The 23,391-nt window shown below is 43.3% G+C and overlaps 1 protein-coding gene across 1 annotated transcript; it reads right to left on the reverse strand.

The window, feature by feature from the left end:
* Positions 1-1,330: 1,330 nt before the first annotated feature.
* Positions 1,331-23,131, reverse strand: LOC106572238 (leucine-rich repeat-containing protein 38). Its single transcript, XM_014146258.2, has 2 exons — positions 22,108-23,131; positions 1,331-3,262 (listed from the first exon to the last, which is right to left on the reverse strand). Exons 1-2 carry the CDS (start codon positions 22,733-22,735, stop codon positions 3,015-3,017), a joined length of 876 nt encoding a protein of 291 aa, XP_014001733.1. The 5' UTR covers positions 22,736-23,131; the 3' UTR covers positions 1,331-3,014.
* Positions 23,132-23,391: the final 260 nt, after the last annotated feature.

A 23,391-nucleotide genomic window follows, 5' to 3' on the forward strand; every position in this document is an offset into this window, starting at 1 on the left:
GTTGTTTCTGTCTCAATGTAGTAGACGGGGGAGAGAGAAAGAGAGAGCAGTGACGTAGCAATTTTGAAATCTCTTCCTCTGTGGCAGTTTCGGCTTCCAACCGAAATGGCCTCCAGCCATGTAACCATGGCGACAACAGGAATTCAGTGGATGAGGGAAAATCCTCATTCCCGAAAATCCTCCTTCCCCTCCTCCGCTCTCATCCTACTTCTGTCCATTCTGTATGGCGGCTCAGCTGACTGCACGGCATAAAGGATGAGGAGGGGGGCACTGGCAGAATGGCTCACCATTCCTCCACTCTGATCTTCATCAGTGGCGTGTTGGAGTCGGAGTTCTGTTCTGACTCAACACCCCGCTGTTTATCCGTTCCCTTTTTTTTGTGTGTCCGTGCCCACAGGCTTCAACTGTATGCCATCCAGTTGTTTCACAGCACACCAGACAGTATTGTTCATCTCCCTTCGCCGACACTTTCTAACAGCATGCTGACTCCCAGTGCATGAGGCACTATTTCAGCGTGTATAACATAATTAAGGTCCACAAGGACATACAAATGCATCATATAAATAAAAGTTTTAAGAAAAACATTACCATCAGAACAATAACAGGACAGTGTTGTGTTATCCTATCAAACATAACCTAGACAGTGATTATCTCTTTTGCGTATTATCCCAGATAGTCTGCAAATTTTACTGTATTATAACACAAATAAGAATATACTCTATATTCATAGGGTGAACAAATCTGATGACCACATGCCACATAACAGTAAGTCTTGAAAAATGAGGGTGCCCTTCCATCCTTACCTCTCTGTTCTATGGCGTGGGATATGGATGCCAGCTGTAGCATTATGGGAGCTGTGATTATTGAACTGAAACAAACAGATTTCATTGAGGGTAAAGGTCAACCCTATTGGCCACATATGGGATCCTTTAGTTGGACAGTGACATCCGCTCTTCACTGTAAGATGCTACTGTATCTGGGTATACATCCATGAGACTGGACTAGAGAAATAGGACATTTCTATAGGCCACAATTTCAAACAATATAATGGAAGTGGGATTTTTCTCCATAGATAGGTTGTGTTGCATGTGAAAGAAGGGCTCCATGTTGACATGTAAAGTTTTGTTTTACAGAGATAAATAACATTATATTGCACATGCATAGCAGGATGTTTCTTGTTCCAAAAGGTTATTATTGCAAATGAGAATTGGTTCTCCATTAAGACACCTTGTTATATAAGAGTTAAATCAATAAAAAAAAAAATCTACATATGTCTTCATTCATAGAAACAAGACTTGTATGTGAAATCAAAGTTATAAAAGCAAAGTTAGTGTGTGTATTTTACCACTTTATTTTATCTCTTTACATTTTTTTATATTGCACTTTGCAACCCCATGATTATCTTTTCAAGGTGTTTGTTATGGTGCATCATGACAGAAAAAAAGCCCTTCATCTGTTTTTGGGATCTCAAATCTCACTGGTGGGTTACAAGCGCCAGCAAATCTCATTGGTGGGTTACGAGTGCCAGAGACAGATACAGTTTGACTGAAGCAACATAAGTGAGACAGATGGACACCCGTTCAAAACTCAGGTCTTGAAGCATCTGTGACTATGCTGGTTTTCATTTATGATCTACCAGTTGTTTCACTATTCTCTTAGCCAAACAATACACATGACATCATTGACCTATAGCATTCATTCATCAATTTCACCTGGCTGCTACTAGCTGCTGGTCTATTGAGGATATAAAGGCCGACACAGGAAAAGGCTGGAAGGCCCAAACATCAAGGATGATGAAGACGACGAAACACTGAATTAGTTTTTACCTTAGCCCTCCTAGCTTGGAATTAGAGTCTTTGCAGATGTGACAATACTGTTACTATGTGAAATCCCCATACAAACAAGAGAAGACTTAATTTGTACAAAAAATAAATGAAACAACCAAAACATCAACAAAAGCTTCAGTATCAATATAAACCTTTTGTTCAAATGTAAAAAATAAATAAAATAATTATGCCTGAAACAGGAAAATACATTGGTCCACTTACAGTACAAGCTGTATAATATAATTATTTCCATAGTTACATTTGTGGGTCATAAATGGCAGGTTATTTTAGCATATTGTTCTATACAGTATACTGTACCTAATGTTTGATTGTTTTTTAACCAATATTACATTTGTGCTAGCCTAAGTGCCAGACTGCTTGTGCTCTCTTGCCAACTCCTTAGGGCGTTGTCTCGCCAAACATAGTCAGGCTACATTTGTGCTCCAAAAACAGATATTGTAACAACATCCTCCATATTTACTTGATTTTGCATTTGAGAGTTTGTGTCACAGTTTAGTGTAACATCCTTGTTGATAGCTCATGCTATCCGATTTCTGGGTTCTATATTGTAACAATAGAATCTTCTCATTCAGCCTGCTCTTTGGTAAACAAAGGTTAAGTAGGTTGCTACTCAAATCACTGCAATGGACATAGTTATGCATTAGACTGCAGTGTGCCTGTGCCTTGTCCTCCTCTCTATCCTTTTACCGCTCAGCTCAACCCAAATCTCAAAGAACCTGTTTGCCCCTGGCAGCAGAGGAATAGTCCTCTTTGAAAGGGTGGTGCAAGTAATTTTACCTCATGTTAGACTTAAAGTACAGCCCAAATATAGTATTACGATTTCAAGGGAATGCTGGAGGATCTCTTCAAAGTAAGGTAGTAAGGCTGTGTACACTAAGGCAGTGCTAAGAAAACATTTGTATTATTCAAGCGTATGGTTTAACCCACTGCCCTAGCACCCCTCCTGGTGTGTCTCTGACTGCCACCAATGCACCAATGCGGCGAGCAGGAATTCACATGGTAAGAGCCTTTTGGCCCAATTTCTGGGCCAAATACTCCCTTGTTGTCCTTGACTTACTCTTCCATTTTCCTGCCCTTCTTCCTGGCCCTCTTACAAGGTATGTAGTCAGGGTCTGCAATGTCTGCAGTGACACTGAATATGGTCCCAGATCACACTCTTTCTCTCCCTCAGTCGTTGCCCTCCTCCTCGTCTGCCTGACCGGCTTTGCCCAGGCGCTGGAAGCAGTGGACCATAGAGGCCAGAAAGAAACTGGCTATGATGGCTACCACAGAGACGGAGATGCCCGAGAAGATGACTATGAGGATATCCGTGAGGGAGAGGTAGCCCCGGCACTCCCGGAAACTGGCCTCAGAGAGCAGACTCAGGGACATAAGACTCCCGTCCATGGGGAGGGAGCACTCCAACCCTTCCATACCTGAGAGGAGAGAGAGAGAGAGACAGAAAACAGTCTGGATCACAGTAACTCTATGGTCCAATCCCAAATAAACCCCAGCCTATACACAGTGTAGATCTGAAATGAATTTAAATATATACAGTGTATTCAGAATGTATTCAGACCCCTTCCCTTTTTCCATATTTTATTACGTTACAGTTTTATTACGTTACAGTACAATTTTATTCTAAAATTGATTAAATAATCTACACACAATACCCCATAATGACAAAGTGAAAACAGTTTTTTATAATTTTTGAAAAATGAAATACCTTGTTTACATAAGCATTCAGACCATTTGCTATGAGACTCGAAATTGAGCTCAGGTGCATCCTGTTTAAATTGATTATCCTTGAGATGATCCTACAATTTGATTGGAGTACACCTGTGGTAAATTCAATTGATTGGACATGATTTGGAAAGGCACACACCTGTCTATATAAGGTCCCACAGTTGACAGTGCATGTCAGAGCAAAAACCAAGCCATGAGGTCGAAGGAATTGTCTGTAGAGCTCAGAGAGAGGATTGTGTCGAGGCACAGATCTGGGGAAGGCTACCAAAAAGAAATCTGCAGCATTGAAGGTCCCCAAGAACACAGTGGCCTCCATCATTCTTAAATGGAACCACCAAGACTCTTCATAGAGCTGGCCACCCGGCCAAACTGGGCAATCGGGGGAGAAGGGCCTTGGTCAGGGATGTGACCAAGAACCCGATGGTCACTCTGACAGAGCTCCAGAGTTCCTCTGTGGAGATGGGAGAACCTTCCAGAAGGACAACCATCTCTGCAGCACTCCACCAATCAGTCATTTATGGTGGAGTGGCCAGACGGAAGCCAGTCCTCAGTAAAAGGCATATGACAGCCCACTCGGAGTTTGCCAAAAGGCACCTAAAGGAGTCTCAGACCATGAGGAGACTAGTCAGGATCGAGAGAAAGATGAACAGAGCAATGTACAGGGAGATCCTTGATGAAAACCTGCTGAAGAGCGCTCAGGACCTCAGACTGGGGCGAAGGTTCACCTTTCAACAGGACAATGACCCTAAGCACACAGCCAAGACAACGCAGGAGTGGCTTCGGGACAAGTCTCTGAATGTCCTTGAGTGGCCCAGCCAGAGCCCGGACTTGAACCTGATAAAACATCTCTGGAGAGACCTGAAAATAGCTGTGCAGCGACGCTCCCTATCCAACCTGACAGAGCTTGAGAGGATCTGCAAAGAAGAATGGGAGAAACTCCCCAAATACAGGTGTGCCAAGCTTGTAGCGTCATACCCAAGAAGACTCGAGGCTGTAATCGCTGACAAAGGTGCTTCAAAAGTACTGAGTAGAGGGCCAGAATACTTATGTAAATGTCATATTTCAGTTTTTTATGTTTAATACATTCACAAACATTTCTAACCTGTTTTTGCTTTGTCATTATGGGGTATTGTGTGTAGATTAATGAGGGGAAACAACTATTGAATCCATTTTAGAATAAGGCTGTAATGTAACAAAATGTGGAAAAAGTCAAGGGGTCTGAATACTCTCTGAATGCACTGTAAGTATGGTAATAGCTTAACAGTGAAGGTAACAGCTACACTCTGCCCTGTATGTTTAGTGGCATTTTCATCATATTGCATCTATTAATTCCTTTCAGATCTAAATGCATGTTGGAGCTGACCTCTCTCTGATTGAATAAAAAGCCTACGCAGGTGATTAGCTGTCTTGTCTGTTCACAGTACTGTTGAATAGCATGCTGACCATACAATTTGGAATGGCATGCATTGACCGTGGTTGAAATCCACCAATAATGACTTGTCTGGGATATCATCCAACTGTAACAGTGTAAGTGAGGACATTGCGAGACCAGATGGGTGCCATTGTTTTGCCTTACAGGAGCTATAGCCCAGTACGTCTACAGTAGTAGCTCCTATATTGTGTGTGTTTGTGTCTAATCATTTTCCACACCCATCGAATCACATCAAGTCCCAAAACCCCATTAATTTGATGTTTGTGTTTAGTTTTCCCTCTTATAATAGTGTAAAGTATCAAGTGTTGAATTTACTCACTGCAGCAGAGAACCACATTGCCATAAATCAACACCTAACACTCCACAGGAATTTATGATTTTCTTTTAATAGCCATATAAATACATGTGCTTAGTGCCAGGCTGCGTTCCCTGTCTCGTCGTTTGGTGTGATTTAAAGAGCTTCACTGAACACCTGTCACAGACACACGTAACTCCTATTACATAATCCCTATATAAGGTTTTCCTTAGGATTTTCTCCAACTTTGCTTTATTCACCTCTCCAAGGCAAATATTCATTTGTGAAATGTCCATGTTGCAATCAGATCTATCTGCTTTGGTTTATACAGAAGGAAGAGAGTAATCTGCTCCAACCAGTATGTTACTAGAGACACCAGATCAACCCCTGGGTAATAATAGAACAGAGACAGATTTATGGAAACTGAAATACATAAATATCTCATTTACATAAGTATTCACACCCCTGAGTCAATATATGTTAGAATCATCTTTAGCAGAGATTACAGCTGTGAGTTTTTCTGGGTACATTTCTAAGAGCTTTGCACTGTACAATATTTGCACATTATTCTTTTTAAAATTCTTCACGCTCTGTCAAGTTGGCTGTTGATCTTTGCTAGACAACCATTTTCAAGTCTTGCCATAGGTTTTCAAGCCGATTTATTAAGTCAAAACTGTAACTAGGCCAATTAGGAACATTCAATGTCGTCTTGGTAAGCAACTCCAGTGTATATTTGGCCTTGTGTTTTAGGTTATTATCCTGCTGAAAGGTGAATTTGTCTCCCAGTGTCTGTTGGAAAGCAGACTGAACCAGGTTTTCCTCAAGGATTTTTCCTATGCTTAGCTATATTTTCAGTTTATTTTTGTCCTAAAAATAACTCCCTAGTCCTTGCCGATGACAAGCATACCCATAACATGATGAAGCCACCACCATCCTTGAAAATATGAAGAGTGGTACTCAGTGATGTGTTGTGTTGGATTTGCCTCAAACACAACGCTTTTATTCAGGACATGAAGTTAATTTCTTTGCCACATTTTGTGCTGTGTTATTTTAGTGCCTTATTGCAAACAAGATGCATGTTTTGGAATATTTGTTTTCTGTACAGGTTTTGTTATTTTCACTCTGTCATTTAGGTTAGTATTGTGGAGTAACTACAATGTTGTTGATCCATCCTCAGTTTTCTCCAATCACAGACATTAAACTCTGTAACAGTTTTAAAGTCATAATTGGCCTCGGTGAAATCCCTAAGCAGTTTCCTTCCTCTCCAGCTACTGAGTTAGAAAGGATAACTGTATCTTTGTAGTGACTGGGTGTTTTGATACACAATCCAAAGTGTAATTAATATACAGTTGAAGTCGGAAGTTTACATACACTTAGGTTGGAGTCATTAAAACTCGTTTTCAACCACTCCACAAATGTCTTGTTAACAAACTATAGTTTTGGCAAGTCGGTTAGGACATCTACTTTGTGCATGACACAAGTAATTTTTCCAACAATTGTTTACAGACAGATTATTTCACATACTGGAGCCTATTCCAACTAAACTACTGAAAGAGCTGCTTCATGTGCTTGGCCCCCCTATGTTGAACATAATAAACGGCTCTCTATCCACCGGATGTGTACCAAGCTCACTAAAAGTGGCAGTAATAAAGCCTCTCTTGAAAAAGCCGAATCTTGATCCAGAAATTATAAAAAACTATCGGCCTATATCGAATCTTCCATTCCTCTCAAAAATATAAGAAAAAGCTGTTGCACAGCAACTCACTGCCTTCCTGAAGACAAACAATGTATACGAAACGCTTCAGTCTGGTTTTAGACCCCATCATAGCACTGAGACTGCACTTGTGAAGGTGGTAAATGACCTTTTAATGACGTCAGACCGAGGCTCTGCATCTGTCCTCGTGCTCCTAGATCTTAGTGCCGCTTTTGATACCATCGATCACCACATTCTTTTGGAGAGATTGGAAACCCAAATTGGTCTACATGGACAAGTTCTGGCCTGGTTTAGATCTTATCTGTCGGAAAGATATCAGTTTGTCTCTGTGAATGGTTTGTCCTCTGACAAATCAATTGTAAATTTCGGTGTTCCTCAAGGTTCCGTTTTAGGACCACTATTGTTTTCACTATATATTTTACCTCTTGGGGATGTCATTCGAAAACATAATGTTAAATTTCACTGCTATGCGGACGACACACAGCTGTACATTTCAATGAAACATGGTGAAGCCCCAAAATTGCCCTCGCTAGAAGCCTGTGTTTCAGACATAAAGAAGTGGATGGCTGCAAACTTTCTACTTTTAAACTCGGACAAAACAGAGATGCTTGTTCTAGGTCCCAAGAAACAAAGAGATCTTCTGTTGAATCTGACAATTAATCTGGATGGTTGTACAGTCGTCTCAAATAAAACTGTGAAGGACCTCGGCGTTACTCTGGACCCTGATCTCTCTTTTGAAGAACATATCAAGACTGTTTCAAGGACAGCTTTTTTCCATCTACGTAACATTGCAAAAATCAGAAACTTTCTGTCCAAAAATGACGCAGAAAAATTTATCCATGCTTTTGTTACTTCTAGGCTGGACTACTGCAATGCTCTACTTTCCGGCTACCCAGATAAAGCACTAAACAAACTTCAGTTAGTGCTAAATACGGCTGCTAGAATCCTGACTAGAACCAAAAAAATTTATCATATTACTCCAGTGCTAGCCTCCCTACACTGGCTTCCTGATGTCAAGGTTTTACTGCTAACCTACAAAGCATTACATGGGCTTGCTCCTACCTATCTTTCCGATTTGGTCCTGCCGTACATACCTACACGTACGCTACGGTCACAAGACGCAGGCCTCCTAATTGTCCCTAGAATTTCTAAGCAAACGGCTGGAGGTAGGGCTTTCTCCTATAGAGCTCCATTTTTATGGAATGGTCTGCCTACCAATGTGAGAGACGCAGACTCAGTCTCAACCTTTAAGTCTTTACTGAAGACTTATCTCTTCAGTAGGTCCTATGATTAAGTATAGTCTGGCCCAGGAGTGTGAAGGTGAACGGAAAGGCTGGAGCAACGAACCGCCCTTACTGTCTCTGCCTTGCCGGTTCCCCTCTTTCCACTGGGATTCTCTGCCTCTAACCCTTTTACAGGGGCTGAGTCACTGGCTTACTGGTGTTCTTCCATGCCGTCCATGGGAGGGGTGCGTCACTTGAGTGGGTTGAGTCACTGACGTGGTCTTCCTGTCTGGGTTGGCGCCCCCCTTGGGTTGTGCCATGGCGGTGATCGTTGTGGGCTATACTCGGCCTTGTCTTAGGACGGTAAGTTGGTGGTTGGAGACATCCCTCTAGTGGTGTGGGGGCTGTGCTTTGGCAAAGTGGGTGGGGTTATATCCTGCCTGTTTGGCCCTGTCCGGGGTATCATCGGATGGGGCCACAGTGTCTTCTGATCCCTCCTGTCTCAGCCTCCAGTATTTATGCTGCAGTAGTTTATGTGTCGGGGGGCTAGGGTCAGTCTGTTACATCTGGAGTATTTCTCTTGTCTTATCCGGTGTCCTGTGTGAATTTAAATATGCTCTCTCTAATTCTCTCTTTCTCTCTTTCTGTCTTTCTCTCGGAGGACCTGAGCCCTAGGACCATGCCTCAGGACTACCTGGTATGATGACTCCTTGGTGTCCCCAGTCCACCTGGCCGTGCTGCTGCTCCAGTTTCAACTGTTCTGCCTGGAACCCTGACCTGTTCACCGGACGTGCTTGTTGCACCCTTGACAACTACTATGATTATTATTATTTGACCATGCTGGTCATTTATGAACATTTTAACATCTTGACCATGTTCTGTTATAATATCCACCCTGCACAGCCAGAAGAGGACTGGCCACCCCTCATAGCCTGGTTCCTCTCTAGGTTTCTTCCTAGGTTTTTGGCCTTTCTAGGGAGTTTTTCCTAGGGAGTTTTTCCTAGCCACCGTGCTTCTTTCACATGCTTTGCTTGCTGTTTGGGGTTTTAGGCTGGGTTTCTGTACAGCACTTTGAGATATCAGCTGATGTACGAAGGGCTATATAAATACATTTGATTTGATTTGATTTGATTTATAATTCACTGTATCACAATTCCAGTGGGTCAGAAGGTTACATGCAGTAAGTTGACTGTGCCTTTAAACAGATTGGAAAATTCCAGAAAATTATGTCATGGCTTTAGAAGCTTCTGATAGGCTAATTGACATCATTTGAGTCAATTGGAGGTGTACCTGTTGATTTCAAGGCCTACCATCAAACTCAGTGCCTCTGCTTGACATCATGGGAAAATCAAAAGAAATCAGCCAAGCCCTCAGAAAATAATTGTAGACCTCCACAAGTCTGGTTCATCCTTGTGAGCAATTTCCAAACACCTGAAGGTACCACGTTGTACAAACAATAGTACGCAAGTGTAAACACCATGGGACCACGCAGCCATCATACCGCTCAGGGCGGCGACGCGTTCTGTCTCCTAGAGATGAACGTACTTTGGTGCGAAAAGTGCAAATCAATCCCAGAACAACAGCAAAGGACCTTGTGAAGATGCTGAAGGAAACAGGTACAAAAGTATCTATATCTGTCACAGGCGTCGTATTGAAGAGACCAAGGCCTAGCATGTTGAGTGCTCATCTTTTACTTTTAATGAAAGCACTTCACCAAGAAAAAACAAACGACAGCCAAACAGTTCTGTCAGGTATACTAACACACTAAACAGAAAGCAACCACCCACAAAACCCAAAGGAAAACAGGCTGCCTAAGTATGGCTTCCAATCAGAGACAACGAAAAACACCTGCCTCTGATTGGAAACCATACTCGGCCAAAGATGGAAAACGAAACAGAGAAATAGAAAACTAGAACAAATTCCCCTAGAACCAAAAAAAACAAAAAACACACGAAACAACCCCCCCTGCCACACCCTGACCTTTCTACTATGGCAAATGACCCTTTTCACTGGTCAGGACGTGACAATATCCACAGTAAAATGAGTCCTATATCGACATAACCTGAAAGGCTGCTCAGCAAGGAAGAAGCCACTGCTCCAAAACTGCCATAAAAAAGCCAGACTACGGTTTGCAACTGCACATGGGGACAAAGACCGTACTTTTTTGGAGAAATGGTCTGCTTTTTTATTTTAACTCATCTACCTATAGGTGCCCTTCTTTGCGAGGCATTGGAAAACCTGCCTGGTCTTTGTGATTGAATCTGTGTTTGAAATTCACTGCTCGACCGAGGGACCTTACTGATAATGATATGTGTGGGGTACAGAGATGAGGTTGTCATTCAAAAACACTATTATTGCACATACTGTAGAGTGAGTCCATGCAACTTATTTAGGCTTGGCATAACAAAGGGGTTGAATACTTATAGACTCAAGACATTTTATTAATTTGTAAAACTTTCTAAAAACATAATTACACTTTGACATTATGGAGTATTGTTTGTAGGCCAGTGACACAAAATCTCAATTTAATCCATTTTCAATGCCGGCTGTAACCCAAAGAAAATGTGGAAAAAGTCAGGGTATGTGAATACTTTCTGAAGGCACTGAATGTGAGAATGCTGTTCATTGACTACAGTTCAGCCTTCAACACTATTGTTCCCTCGAAGCTCGACACCAGGTTCAGAGCCCTGGGTCTGGACACCACCCTCTGCATCTGGATCCTGGACTTTTTGACTGGCAGACCACAGGCTGTGAGGATTGGCAGCAACCCCTCCTCCACACTAACTCTTAACACAGGAGCCCCCCAGGGGTGTGTCCTCAGCCCTCTTCTGTACTCCCTGTTCCCCCACGACTATGTGGCTTTGCACGACACCAACTCCATCATCAAGTTTGCTGACGACACCACGATTGTAGGCCTAATAGCCAACAACGACGAGTCCTTCTCTAGGGAGGAGGTAAGCGAAATGGCATTGTGGTGCCAGGACACCAACTCTCACTCAACGTCAGCAAATCAAAAGAGTTGATTGTTGACTTCAGGAAGCAGAGGAGGAAACATGCCCGATCCATATCAACAGGACTGCAGTAGAAAGAGTCAGCAGTTTTAAGTTCCTCGGCGTCCACAGCACCGAGGACTTGACATAGACCAACAACAACACCACTCTTGACAAGAGGGCGTAAAAGCGTCTCCACTTCATAAGGCAGCTGAAGAAATCTCTTCTCCAAATACTACCGCTGCACTGTTGATAGCGTCTCGACTGGTTGCATCACATCCTGGTAAGGGAATTGCTCCATCCACAACCGCAAGGCCCTCTAGCGGGTGGTGAAGATAGCCCAGTACATCACTGGGACCGTGCTCCCACCCATCCAAGACATCTACTCGAAATGGTGCCTGAGGAAGGGCCACAGTATCATCAAGCACCCCAAACAGCACAGCCACATACTGTTCACTCCCTTACTGTTGGGAAGATGGTATCGGAGCATCGGGTCTGATACCAACAGGCTCAGAGACAGTTTCTATCTACAATACATCAGTCTGCTGAACACTTGAACTGGACTGACCACCTGCACTGACTCTCCGCACCTTAGCACTCATGCACTCATGCACTCACTCACACACCCACACATTCATCCATACACGCACGCACACACGCACACACACACACACACACACACACACATACATTCATGCTACACACACATCACAACTGCTTCTACCAGACTCCTATTATTATTGCTAAATAATGCACAATTTAAACACCTTCCACCCAATCCCCCCTTCCGCAAAACACGTGTAAATATTGTGCTTATGCAAAAAAATGATTATATTCTACTGAGCCATTTACTATGTTCGTGTTCTTATCTTTTACTATTTCTTATTGTTGTTGCATTGTCAAGAAGGAACCAGAAAGTAAGCATTTCGTTGGATGGTGTATGCCATGTGTATCCTGTACATACGACTAATTAAAAACATGAAACTTTAAATTATTGCATGAGAAAAACAGAAGTGTGCAGAACAAGAAATAGACTTATGTTTGCACTCTGGTGATTCATATTTGCACTCTGGGGATTACATATCATACCAGAATAAAATAAAATAATACACTGTAACAGATAATAATGGAACAGTACCAAATTATCTGATCAAATTGAAATTATGAGGATAAATAGATTATACTGTGGATTATTTTACTTATAATGATAAGGGGAATCAATGGCGCTATGGTTTCCTAGTAAAATAACCCAATCTATTCTACTAATGCACTAATCAGAATTATTTTATTTTTAAATCAATCGGTATTAGCTGTTTTTGGAAGAAGTATTCAATATAAAACATTCATCTAAATCACGTATGGTGTACCTCAGTCATGATAATAAAGGCAGTTTCGGATGCTTCCATTTTGGCATGCCTGTGTTTGTAGCTGCTGTGGTCAGCAGTCAGAATACATCATTATCAAGTGTGTGTGCGTGTGTGTGTGTGCGTGTTTTTGTGTGTGGTGAGTCACAGTCAGACCAGAAGGGGTTTTCCACATGCGGAGAGATTCAGTGACCTCATCGCTCTGTGATATTCCAGTCACGTGGCTCTTCTCTCATCTCACCATGCAGCACAACAAGCTCAGCCCAGACACTGGCTGTCCTGCTCTCTCTTTCTCTGTCTCTGTCTCTGGCTCTATCTGTGGAGGGGACCAGAATGCTAAATTGCAAATATATGGAGAGAGTCTGTATGGTTTCGGTGTTGGTGGTGATGGGTTTGGGGGTGGGGAAGGGTTGAGTAACATAATGCCTACATTGTCTGACGCTGCCTATAAAATAAAATAAAATAAAATGATATGTGTCACATGCACCGAATACAACAGGTGTAGACCTTACAGTGAAACGCTTACTTACAAGCCCTTAACCAACAATGCTTTAAGAAGTTTTAAGAAAAAAATAGAGAAGTAAAAAATAGAAAATAAAAGTAACAAATAATTAACAGCAGTAAAATAACAATAGCGAGGCTATATACGGGGATACCGGTACAGAGTCAATGTGCAGGGGCACCGGTTAGTTGAGGTAATTGAGGTAATATACATGTAGGTAGAGTTAAAGTGACTATACATAGATAATAAACAGAGAGTAGCAGCAGCGTAAAAGAGGGCTCTGGGTAGCCCTTTGATTAGCTGTTCAGGAGTCTTATGGCTTGGGGTTAGAATCTGTTAAGAAGCCTTTTGGACCTAGACTTGGCGCTCCGGTACCGCTTGCTGTGCAGTAGCAGAGAAAACAGTCTATAACTAGGGTGGCTGGATTCTTTGACAATTTTAGGGCCTTCCTCTGACACCGCCTGGCATAGAGGTCCTGGATGGCAGGAAGCTTGGCCCCAGTGATGTACTGGGCCGTATGCACTACCCTCTGTAGTGCCTTGTGGTCGGAGGCCGAGCAGTTGCCATACCAGGCAGTGATGCAACCAGTCAGGATGCTCTCGATGGTGCAGCTGTAGAACCTTTTGACCATCTGAGGACCCATGCCAAATCTTTTCAGTCTCCTGAGAGGGAATAGGCTTTGTCGTGCCCTTTTCACAACTGTCTTAGTGTGTTTGGATCATGATAGTTTGTTGGTGATGTGGACACCAAGGAACTTGAAGCTCTCAACCTGCTCCACTGCAGCCCCGTCGATGTGAATGGGGGTGTGCACGGTCCACCTTTCCTGTAGTCCACAATCATCTCCTTTGTCTTGATCACGTTGAGGGAGAGGTTGTTGTCCTGGCACCACATGGCCAAGTCTCTGACCTCCTCCCTATAGGCTGTCTCATCGTTGTTGGTGATCAGGCCTACCACTGTTGTGTCATCGGCAAACTTGATGATGGTGTTGGAGTCGTGCCTGGCCATGCAGTCATGAGTGAACAGTGAGTACAGGAGGGGACAGGGCACGCATCCCTGAGGGGCCCCCGTGTTGAGCATCAGCATGGCGGATGTGTTGTTACCAACCCTTGCCACCTGGGGGTGGCCTGTCAGGAAGTCCAGGATCCAGTTGCAGAGGAAGGTGTTTAATCCCAGGGTCCTTAGCTTAGTGATGAGCTTTGAGGGCACTATGGTGTTGAACGCTGAGCTGTAGTCAATTTATAGCATTCTCCCATACAGTAGGTGTTCCTTTTGTCCAGGTGGGAAAGGGCAGTGTTGACTGCAATAGAGATTGCATCATCTGTGGATCTGTTGGTGCGGTATGCAAATTGGTGTGGGTCTAGGGTTTCTGGGATAATGGTGTTGGTGTGAGCCATGACCAAGCGTTCAAAGCACTTCATCTCTACATGCTCTTGGGCACAGAGACTATGGTGGTCTGCTTGAAACATCTTGGTATTACAGACTCAGTCAGGGACAGGTTGAAAATGTCAGTGAAGACACTTGCCAGTTGGTCTGCGCATGCTCGGATTACACGTCCTGGTAATTAATCTGGCCCTGCGGCCTTGTGAATGTTGAACTGTTTAAAGGTCTTACTCACATCGACTGCGGAGAGCGTGATCACACAGTCGTCCGGAACAGCTGATGCTCTCATGCATGCTTCAGTGTTACTTACCTCGAAGCGAGCAAGGAAGTAATTTAGTTTGTCTGGTCGGCTTGTGTCACTGAGCAGCTCTCGGTTGTGCTTCCCTTTGTAGTCTGTAATAGTTTTCAAGCCCTGCTATATCTGACAGGCGTCGGAGCCGGTGTCGTATGACACGCTCTTAGTCCTGTATTGATGCTTTGCCTGTTTGATGGTTTGTCAGAGGGCATAGCGGGATTTCTTATAAGCTTCCAGGTTAGAGTCCCGCTCTTTGAAAGCGGCAGCTCTACCCTTTAGCTCAGCGCGGATGTTGCCTGTAATCCATGGCTTCTGGTTGGGGTATGTACGTACGGTTAATGTGGGGACAACGTCATCGATGCACTTGTTGATGAAGCCAGTGACTGATGTGGTGTACTCCTCAATGCCATCGGAAGAATCCCGGAACATATTCCAGTCTGTGCTAGCAAAACAGTCCTGTAGCTTAGCATCTGCTTCATATGACCACTTTCTTATTGACCGAGTCATTGGGGCTTCCTGCTTTAGTTTTTGCTTGTAAGCAGGAATCAGGTCAGAATTATGGTCAGATGTGCCAAATGGAGGGCGAGTGAGAGCTTTGTACACGTCTCTGTGTGTGGAGTAAAGGTGGTCTAGAGTGTTTTCTCCTTTGGTTGCACATATAACATGCTGGTAGAAATTAAGTAAAATAGATTTGAGTTTGCCTGCACTAGGAGCGCCGCCTCTGAATGAGCGTTTTCCTGTTTGCTTATGGCCGTATACAGCTTATTGAGTGCGCTTTTAGTGCCAGAATCGGTTTGTGGTGGTATTTAGACAGCTATGAAAAATACAGATGAAAACTCTCTTGGTAAATAGTGTGGTCTACAGCTTATCATAAGATACTCTACCTCAGGTGAACAAAACCTTGATACTTTGTGCACCATCTGTTTACAAATATACATAGACCGCACCCCTTGTCTTAACAGAGGTCGCTGTTCTATCCTGCCAAAAAAGCTTAAAACCTGCCAGCTGTATGTTATTCATGTCGTTGTTCAGCCACGACTCAGTGAAACATAAGATATTACAGTTTTGAATGTTTTGTTGGTAGGATATACACTACCGTTCAAAAGTTTGGTGTCACTTAGAAATATTCTTGTTTTTGAAAGAAAAGCACATTTTTTGTCCATTAAAATAACATCAAATTGATCAGGAATACAGTGTAGACATTGTTAATGTTATAAATTACTATTGTAACTGGAAACAGCAGATTTCTTCTGGAATATCTACATAGGCCCATTATCAGCAATCATCACTCCTGTGTTCCAATGGCACGTTGTGTTAGCTAATCCAAGTTTATCATTTGAATAGGCTAATTGATCATTAGAAAACCCTTTTGCAATTATGTTAGCACAGCTGAAAGCTGTTGTCCTGATTAAAGAAGCAATAAAACTGGCCTTCTTTAGACTAGTTGAGTATCTGGAGCATCAGCATTAGTGGGTTCGATTACAGGCTCAAAATGGCCAGAAACAAATAACTTTCTTCTGAAACTCATCAGTCTATTCTTGTTTTGAGGAATGAAGGCTATTCCATGCTAGAAATTGCCAATCCCTTCACAAAACAGCGCAAACTGTCTAACCAGAATAGAAAGAGGAGTGGGAAGCCCTGGTGCACAACTGCGCAAGAGGACAAGTACATTAGAGTGTCTAGTTTGAGAAACAGACGCCTCACAAGTCCTCAACTGGCAGCTTCATTAAATAGTATCCGTAAAATACTAGTCTTAACTGGTAAGAGGCGACTCTGGGATGCTGGCCTTCTAGGTGATCGTAGTCTATTTTATTATTGATTGATTGTACGTTGGCTAGTAGGACCCATGATAAAGGTCCTCTTGGCGACGGACCTTACAAGGCACCCGGACGTTCGTCCGTGTGTCTTTTTCTCCTGCGAATGACGGAGATGATTGCTGGGATGATATAGTATATCAATGTGATTACAGTTGCCATGCTGCTATAGAGTTGGCATTATATGTTTGTTTGTGTATACGTTTGTGTGTGTGCAGTGGCGTGTATTCATGAAAGCCAAGGAAAGCCAGACATCCCCCAAAAAATTGACAAAACAAAACAAACAAAACATACAAGAATAATTTTGCTTTCGTCTCTCCGTGTTTCATAAATTTCCTTCAATTCGCAGAGGCTGAATGTACCGTATATCACCGGAGAAAGCATTCAAGCGAGTAGAACAGCGTCCCTCTGTCCTAGTATGTGTAGCGAATCTATCTCATGCGGTCTGGTCAAAAAGAGTACGACATTGTTGCCACCCGTAGCATTGAATGCAAGGGAAGCCAGCGAGCATTTGGCCTCCCTTGATAAAAATATATAAATGATAATATCCAATCAGTGTTGGCGCACCAAAAAAAAAGTGTCAAGAGAAGCCGGTTTGGATTTGGCTTCAGACCAATCACATCAAAAGCCAAACGTCATTGACAGGAGAACTTGAATTGTTACATCTCGTTGTGTTGTTGTCCTCCAGTGGCTAGCTAGCAAGCTAAAATCGTTCCTTTTCTAAATGAATCATGAATGGAGATAGGAATTTGGACTTGTGGTTTTATTTAATTCTCCGTACTGGCCAATGATTATAACAGCGATTCTGATCCAACCATAAATTCATACATTGTGCCCCTGGCCTGAGAGGATGGAAGTATGTATGCTAATGATAACTAGCTGGCCTACTGCATCGTTGCCCATGAAAGGAAGTTAGGCTAACGAGCAACATTTTAGCCAGGTAGCCTAGGACAACAAAAACTAAAAGCGTGTACTGTATGACAGAGTCATAGACCGTTTAGGCAACATGAAAGAGAGGAGGATGGCATTGGCGTTTCTCTACAAGTAGGGTGAGTCAACATGTTTTTTCTGTTTGCATGCACACGCTTACTCACGCATGCACGCGCTTACTCACGCATACACGCACACGCACACGCACACACACACACACACACACACACACACACACACACACACACACACACACACACACACACACACACACACACACACACACACACACACACAGAAATCAGTGCCATGGACAGCCACATCATGTTTAGCTTACGTTGGTTGGACTAAATCGTTTTTGGTATCTTTTTAGTCACTGTTTCAGACTAAGCATAGGTGATTTGATGATGTTGAAATATTGAAGTTGATATGGTGCTGGAATAGTGGAGGCAGCTTCTGTTACCGGACTCTCTGTGGTTCTAAATCATTAGTTGTTAATTAGTCCGAAAACGTTGTAAACATTCCATTGCTTGACCATGCTGTCGGTCATGTAATTGTTTGTTAAATACAATATGTTTTGTGGACTTCCCTGGACAGATGTTGCTCTCCGGTTTTGTAATGGAACAAATGTGTGCTTGAATTTATTCTGCTACTGTGTCTTCTTGTTGTCTCGACCTTAGCCTATACTGTATATCACGGTGCCAAGGCATATGAACTAACAGGTTATAGAGCAAACAATGCTATTATCACAACACATTCAGTGCCTTTGGAAAGTAGTCAGACCACTTGATTTTTTCAACATTTTGTTACGTTACAGCCTTATTCTAAAATTGATTAAATAAAAAAAATCCTCAGCGATCTACACACACTACCCCACAATGACAAAGCAAAAACAAGTTTTTAGAAAGTTTAGCAAATTTATTAAAAATAAAACAGATCTGAGGAAGGGTACCAAAACATGTCTGCGGCATTGAAGTTCCCCAAGAACACAGTGGCCTCCATCATTCTTAAATGGAAGTTTGTAACTATAAAGACTCTTCCTAGAACTGGCCACCCGCCCAAACTGGGCAATCGGGGGGGATGGGCCTTGGTCAGGGAGGTAAGCAAGAACCCGATGGTCACTCTGACAGAGCTCCAGAGTTCCTCTGTGGAGATGGGAGAACCTTCCAGAAGGACAACCATCTGCACAGCGCCAAGACAATGCAGGAGTGGCTTCGGGACAAGTCTCTGAATGTCCTTGAGTGGTCCAGCCAGAGCCCGGACTTGAACCTGATTGAAACATCTCTGGAGAGACCTGAAAATAGCTGTGCTGCAACGCTCCCCATCCAACCTGACAGAGCTTGAGAGGATCTGTATAGAAGAATGGGAGAAACTCCCGAAATACAGGTGTGGCACGCTTGTAGCGTCATACCCAAGAAGACTCGAGGCTGTGATCGCTGCCAAAGGTGCTTCAACAAAGTACTGAATAAAGGGTCTGAATACTTATGTAAAATATTTGTCAATGTGGGGTATTGTGTGTAGATTGATGAGAGGAAAAAACTATTTAATCGATTTTAGAACAAGGCTGTAACATTACAAAATGTGGAAAAAGTCAAGAGGTCTGAATACTTTCCCGAAGGCACCGTAGATTGTAATATGGTAATTTTGGGGAGGGGGGGGCTTGGCTTCCCTGGTGATTTTACCCACGCACCATGTGTCACTCGCAGAGCGATGGAGTATCTTTTACTGTGATGGAACATTAGTCTAGATAATGTCAGTGTCAATGGCATGCTGTCATCAGTATCAAATTAAGTGTAGTTGTGAATAATAGATGCTGATTGTTCATCCTTGACCTATGCTGTAGTGTGATTACACACATTCACCTACAGGAACCATCGTGAATTATCCTCAGTGAATGTGTCTTAAACGGGCAATCTGCAGTACGAACATAAACAGAGTGGTTATATTCTTCAAGAATCAATGGGTATATTCATTTACAAGTCAAAAAACGTATGTGCCAATTGCAGTTGCCTCTTTATCTGAGCTTTGTTGCATCTTGTTGATACAGTACCTGAGAGTACACTAGGCTTCAATGTGTCTATTCATGTTCTCAGGTACCTAACATATCAAGACGATCTCAATTAGGATCTGACAGAGCAATGTCCCTGACAGAAAAGTGGGGAAAAGAAAGATGTTACTGTTTCGGTCAGTGAAATTACGGTGTCCAATGAAATTACAGTGCGCAAGAGAAAATTACGTTTTTGACTTATCCCACAAACCCAGTGACTGGGCTTGATTGAATGGCTCTGTGGAAGTGTCCAGTTCAGCAAGTGCCCTTCATTCTCCATTTTGTTCACCGCTGTAGTGAAGAACAAGAACATTGATTGTGATTTTCCTCAGAGAGTCAGGAATTGAGTAATCAGTGAGTAAAGGTCTCGTTTAGCCTAATCCATCAAAGCTCCATTTCTTCCTAGTGTATACATTCCGATCCATGTTTCTAGTCTGCCGCCTTGTCAGAATGATGAACAGATTATCATGGCATTCAACAACTTTGTCCCAAAGGCAATGGGAAGGAGTAAGTCTGCCTGTGTGTCAAATATACTGTACAATCCACATGTCCTTTAGGTCAACATACAGTAAAGGTTTTCTATGGTTAGCCCTATTAAAGGTGCTAAACCAGACATAATTTTCTGTACAGCACTTTGAGATATCAGCTGATGTACGAAGGGCTATATAAATAAATTTGATTTGATAAGGCTGGAGCCTACAGTTGCTCAGGCCTATAGAAGAGCATGTAGGAAGCACCATAGTGTTGGTGTGTATATGTGTCTGTGCTCACTGAAAACTAGGTGTTAATGTGTCCCCAAATCATTTTGTTACTATAACCTGGAGTCCAGGGCACAGCTATTGAAATGAAATCCACTGTGAAGATTGCCAATGTGGCCATTTGATCAATTGATATGATCAATAGAACACCCTGTTGCTTTGATTAGCGTACTGTAATAACATAGTGTGTGTCCCAAATGGCACCCTATTCCTTATGGACCCTGGTCAAAAGTAGTGCACTATAAAGGGGAAAGGGTACCATTTGGGATGTACCCACATAGCTTACTTCAATACAGGCCCTAATTCTAGCTGACATTGGTGTACCTCATTTGTATGGCCCTTAATAAACATGTACGAGGGTGAAGTAGCACTAGCCTAACTCTCTTGGGAAGCAGTTAATATGTAAATATGGAGTTGGACTTCCACTCACAGAGCGTTTGCTCAGGTCAGAGCTCACCATAGCACTGGAGCTCCGGAGAATGAAAGTGAGCATATACTGCATGCAACAACCTGTCAGCACTGCAAACAAGTAAAATTAATGTAGACAATACCCTCACTGTCTATAAATATGGCAACACTACAAAGTGTGGATCAGAAGCTATATGTAATGCTTATTGTCTGTAATTACATAAACAATGCAGGTATATTATGATCTATCAAGTGATTCAGATCCTATTGAATTTGATTCCCTGGCCTCATATCTTTTTAATCTTGAAGATCTTACATGTGATCTACCCACTCGATATTTTGGTGGACACACTCTTAGAAAAAAAGGTGCTATCTAGAACCTAAAAGGTTTAATTGGCTGTCCCCATGGGAGAACCCTTTGAAGAACCCTGCTTGTGTGTGTGTTTGTATGTTCTAAAATCACAACAAGGAGACTGTTTATTGACACTATCCAGGTTTCATACTCAAAAACTGCACTCTTAGAAAAAAAGCGTTCTTAATCTCATGGAAGAGCCCTTTTTGGATTCCATGTAGAACTCTTTTGGCTCCAGGTAAAACTATTTTGGGTTCCATGTAGAACCATTTCCTTTTTTCTAAGAGTGCAGTGTTTGAGTATGAAACCTGGATAGTGTCAATAAACAGTCTCCTTGTTGTGATTTTAGAATATGCACATGCACACACACACACACACACACACACACACACACACACACAATCTGAGAACACATGGTTAATTCATTATTCAGACACAATCTGGTATCTGTAATCTGGGACCCTCTACTCGTCTTCCAGAATTATCTTCTCTCTTTCTAATGCTTATCAAGATTTTTCAGAGTGATCTTATGACAGCATTGAAGTGTCCATATCCATACAGAATTATCAGTGGTATGAGCAACAAACTGCACATTAAATAAAGTATGATGAGGTTGTTAGCCAATAGCTGTTTACTCTATATTAGACAATTGAAAATAAAGAGGAGGAACCATATTTTTATACATACAGTGTAGAGATATTTCATACTAACCACTGTTACATTATCTGTCTTTCAGTGTACTGTGCAGTTTTGTATTCTAATTTACATTTTAGTCATTTAGCAGACACTCTTATCCAGAGCAACTTACAGTAGTGAATGCATACATTTCCTACATTTTTTTTCTCCCCATACTGGTCCCCCATGGGAATCAAACCCACAACCCTGGTGTTGCAAACACCATGCTCTACCAACTGAGCCACACGGGACTAATTCTAATCAGAAACGAGTGGGCTGACAAAATAGTGGTTTTATATGTCCTAGCACAGGCAAAGATGTTAAAGCAAATACGTGCTGTTAAGCAGCTTACATACCCGTTGGAAGCTTGTGGCGGTTCTCCATCAGCCACACAAAGAGTTTAGCAAAGTGACAGTTGCACACCCAGGGGTTGCCCTCCAGACGCAGCACCCGGAGTGAGGTTAGGGGCTCCAGCACCCCCACGTCCAGCCCCTGCAGGCCGTTTCTCTCCAGCTCCAGCACCCGCAGCGAGGTTAGGCCCAGGAAAGCGTCCTCCTCCACCAGGCTAAGATAGGGGTTGTTCCCCAGCCGCAACTTAATCAGGCTCCTGGACTCTCCAAAGGTCTCTGACTGGATCTCTGTCAGGTTGTTGCTGCCCAGGTCCAGGAAGACCAGGCGGGACGAGGTGCTGAGGGTGCCAGGCTCCAGCCCAGACAGGGAGTTATTCCTCAGGTCCAGGTAGACCAGGTCGCTGTACAGAACCAGGAAATCCGAGGGGATCAAGGGAATCCAGTTGTCAGAGAGCAGGAGGCGGCGGACGTCCAGGGGGATGGGGCTTGGGAGGCGGGTGAGACCTTGGCCCTGGCAGTCCACGGTGTGGTGGTCTGGACACAGGCAGCTGGACGGACAGTTGTGGCCCCGAGTCAGCAAGGTGGAAGAGAGCAAGGCAAGGAAAGGCTGAAGCCAGTTAATGCATGGTAACATTGTCAAGGGGGTGAGAGGGAGAGCAAGACTTTAGGTAGGGTAGGGGAGGGGGAGGTTGGGAGGAAGGGGGCACAGGACAGGAGAGGGCACGGGGGGTGGGTAGAGATCAAGAGGTGGGAGATTAAGGAAGGGGAGGGGGAAGCAGAAGGAGGAAAGGAGTCAATGTCCTGGCGCTGGCATCTTTCTTCCGCTTGGTGTATAATCTACAAAGGCCCGGCCATCGAGTGGCAAGAGAGATGCGGAACAGTGTTTTCCAGGAGATCATGTAGCAAGCGGTCTGTATCGAGTAGCAGCCTGCTGGCTTTGAGGGAATAAGGGGAGGAGTGAGAGAGCGGGATCGAGCGAGAAAGAGGGAGGGAGGGGGTGTGGATTAACACAGAGGTAAATAGCAACTAGCGAACCAGAGACACGCTGGGGAGGTGGTGTGTGGGGGTCGAGGGACGGAGGGCGGTAGGGTAAGGCAGGAGGGGGTGTGAACTTGCAGTAGGGTCGCCCCTCAGAACAGTTAACGAGTGACGCCGTCTGTGACTCAAAAGAAGAATATCATGTGAGTATCTTAGCATTGGAAGGCTAGACTCACTTAAAACATGGGTGTTTGTATCCAACCGTTTGCCTCTTCTTCTTGTGCTCAGAAGCTACCGTCAGTGGCTCGCTGT

The sequence above is a fragment of the Salmo salar genome, chromosome ssa15 (genome assembly GCF_905237065.1).
Source record: "Salmo salar chromosome ssa15, Ssal_v3.1, whole genome shotgun sequence".
NCBI lineage: Eukaryota > Metazoa > Chordata > Actinopteri > Salmoniformes > Salmonidae > Salmo > Salmo salar.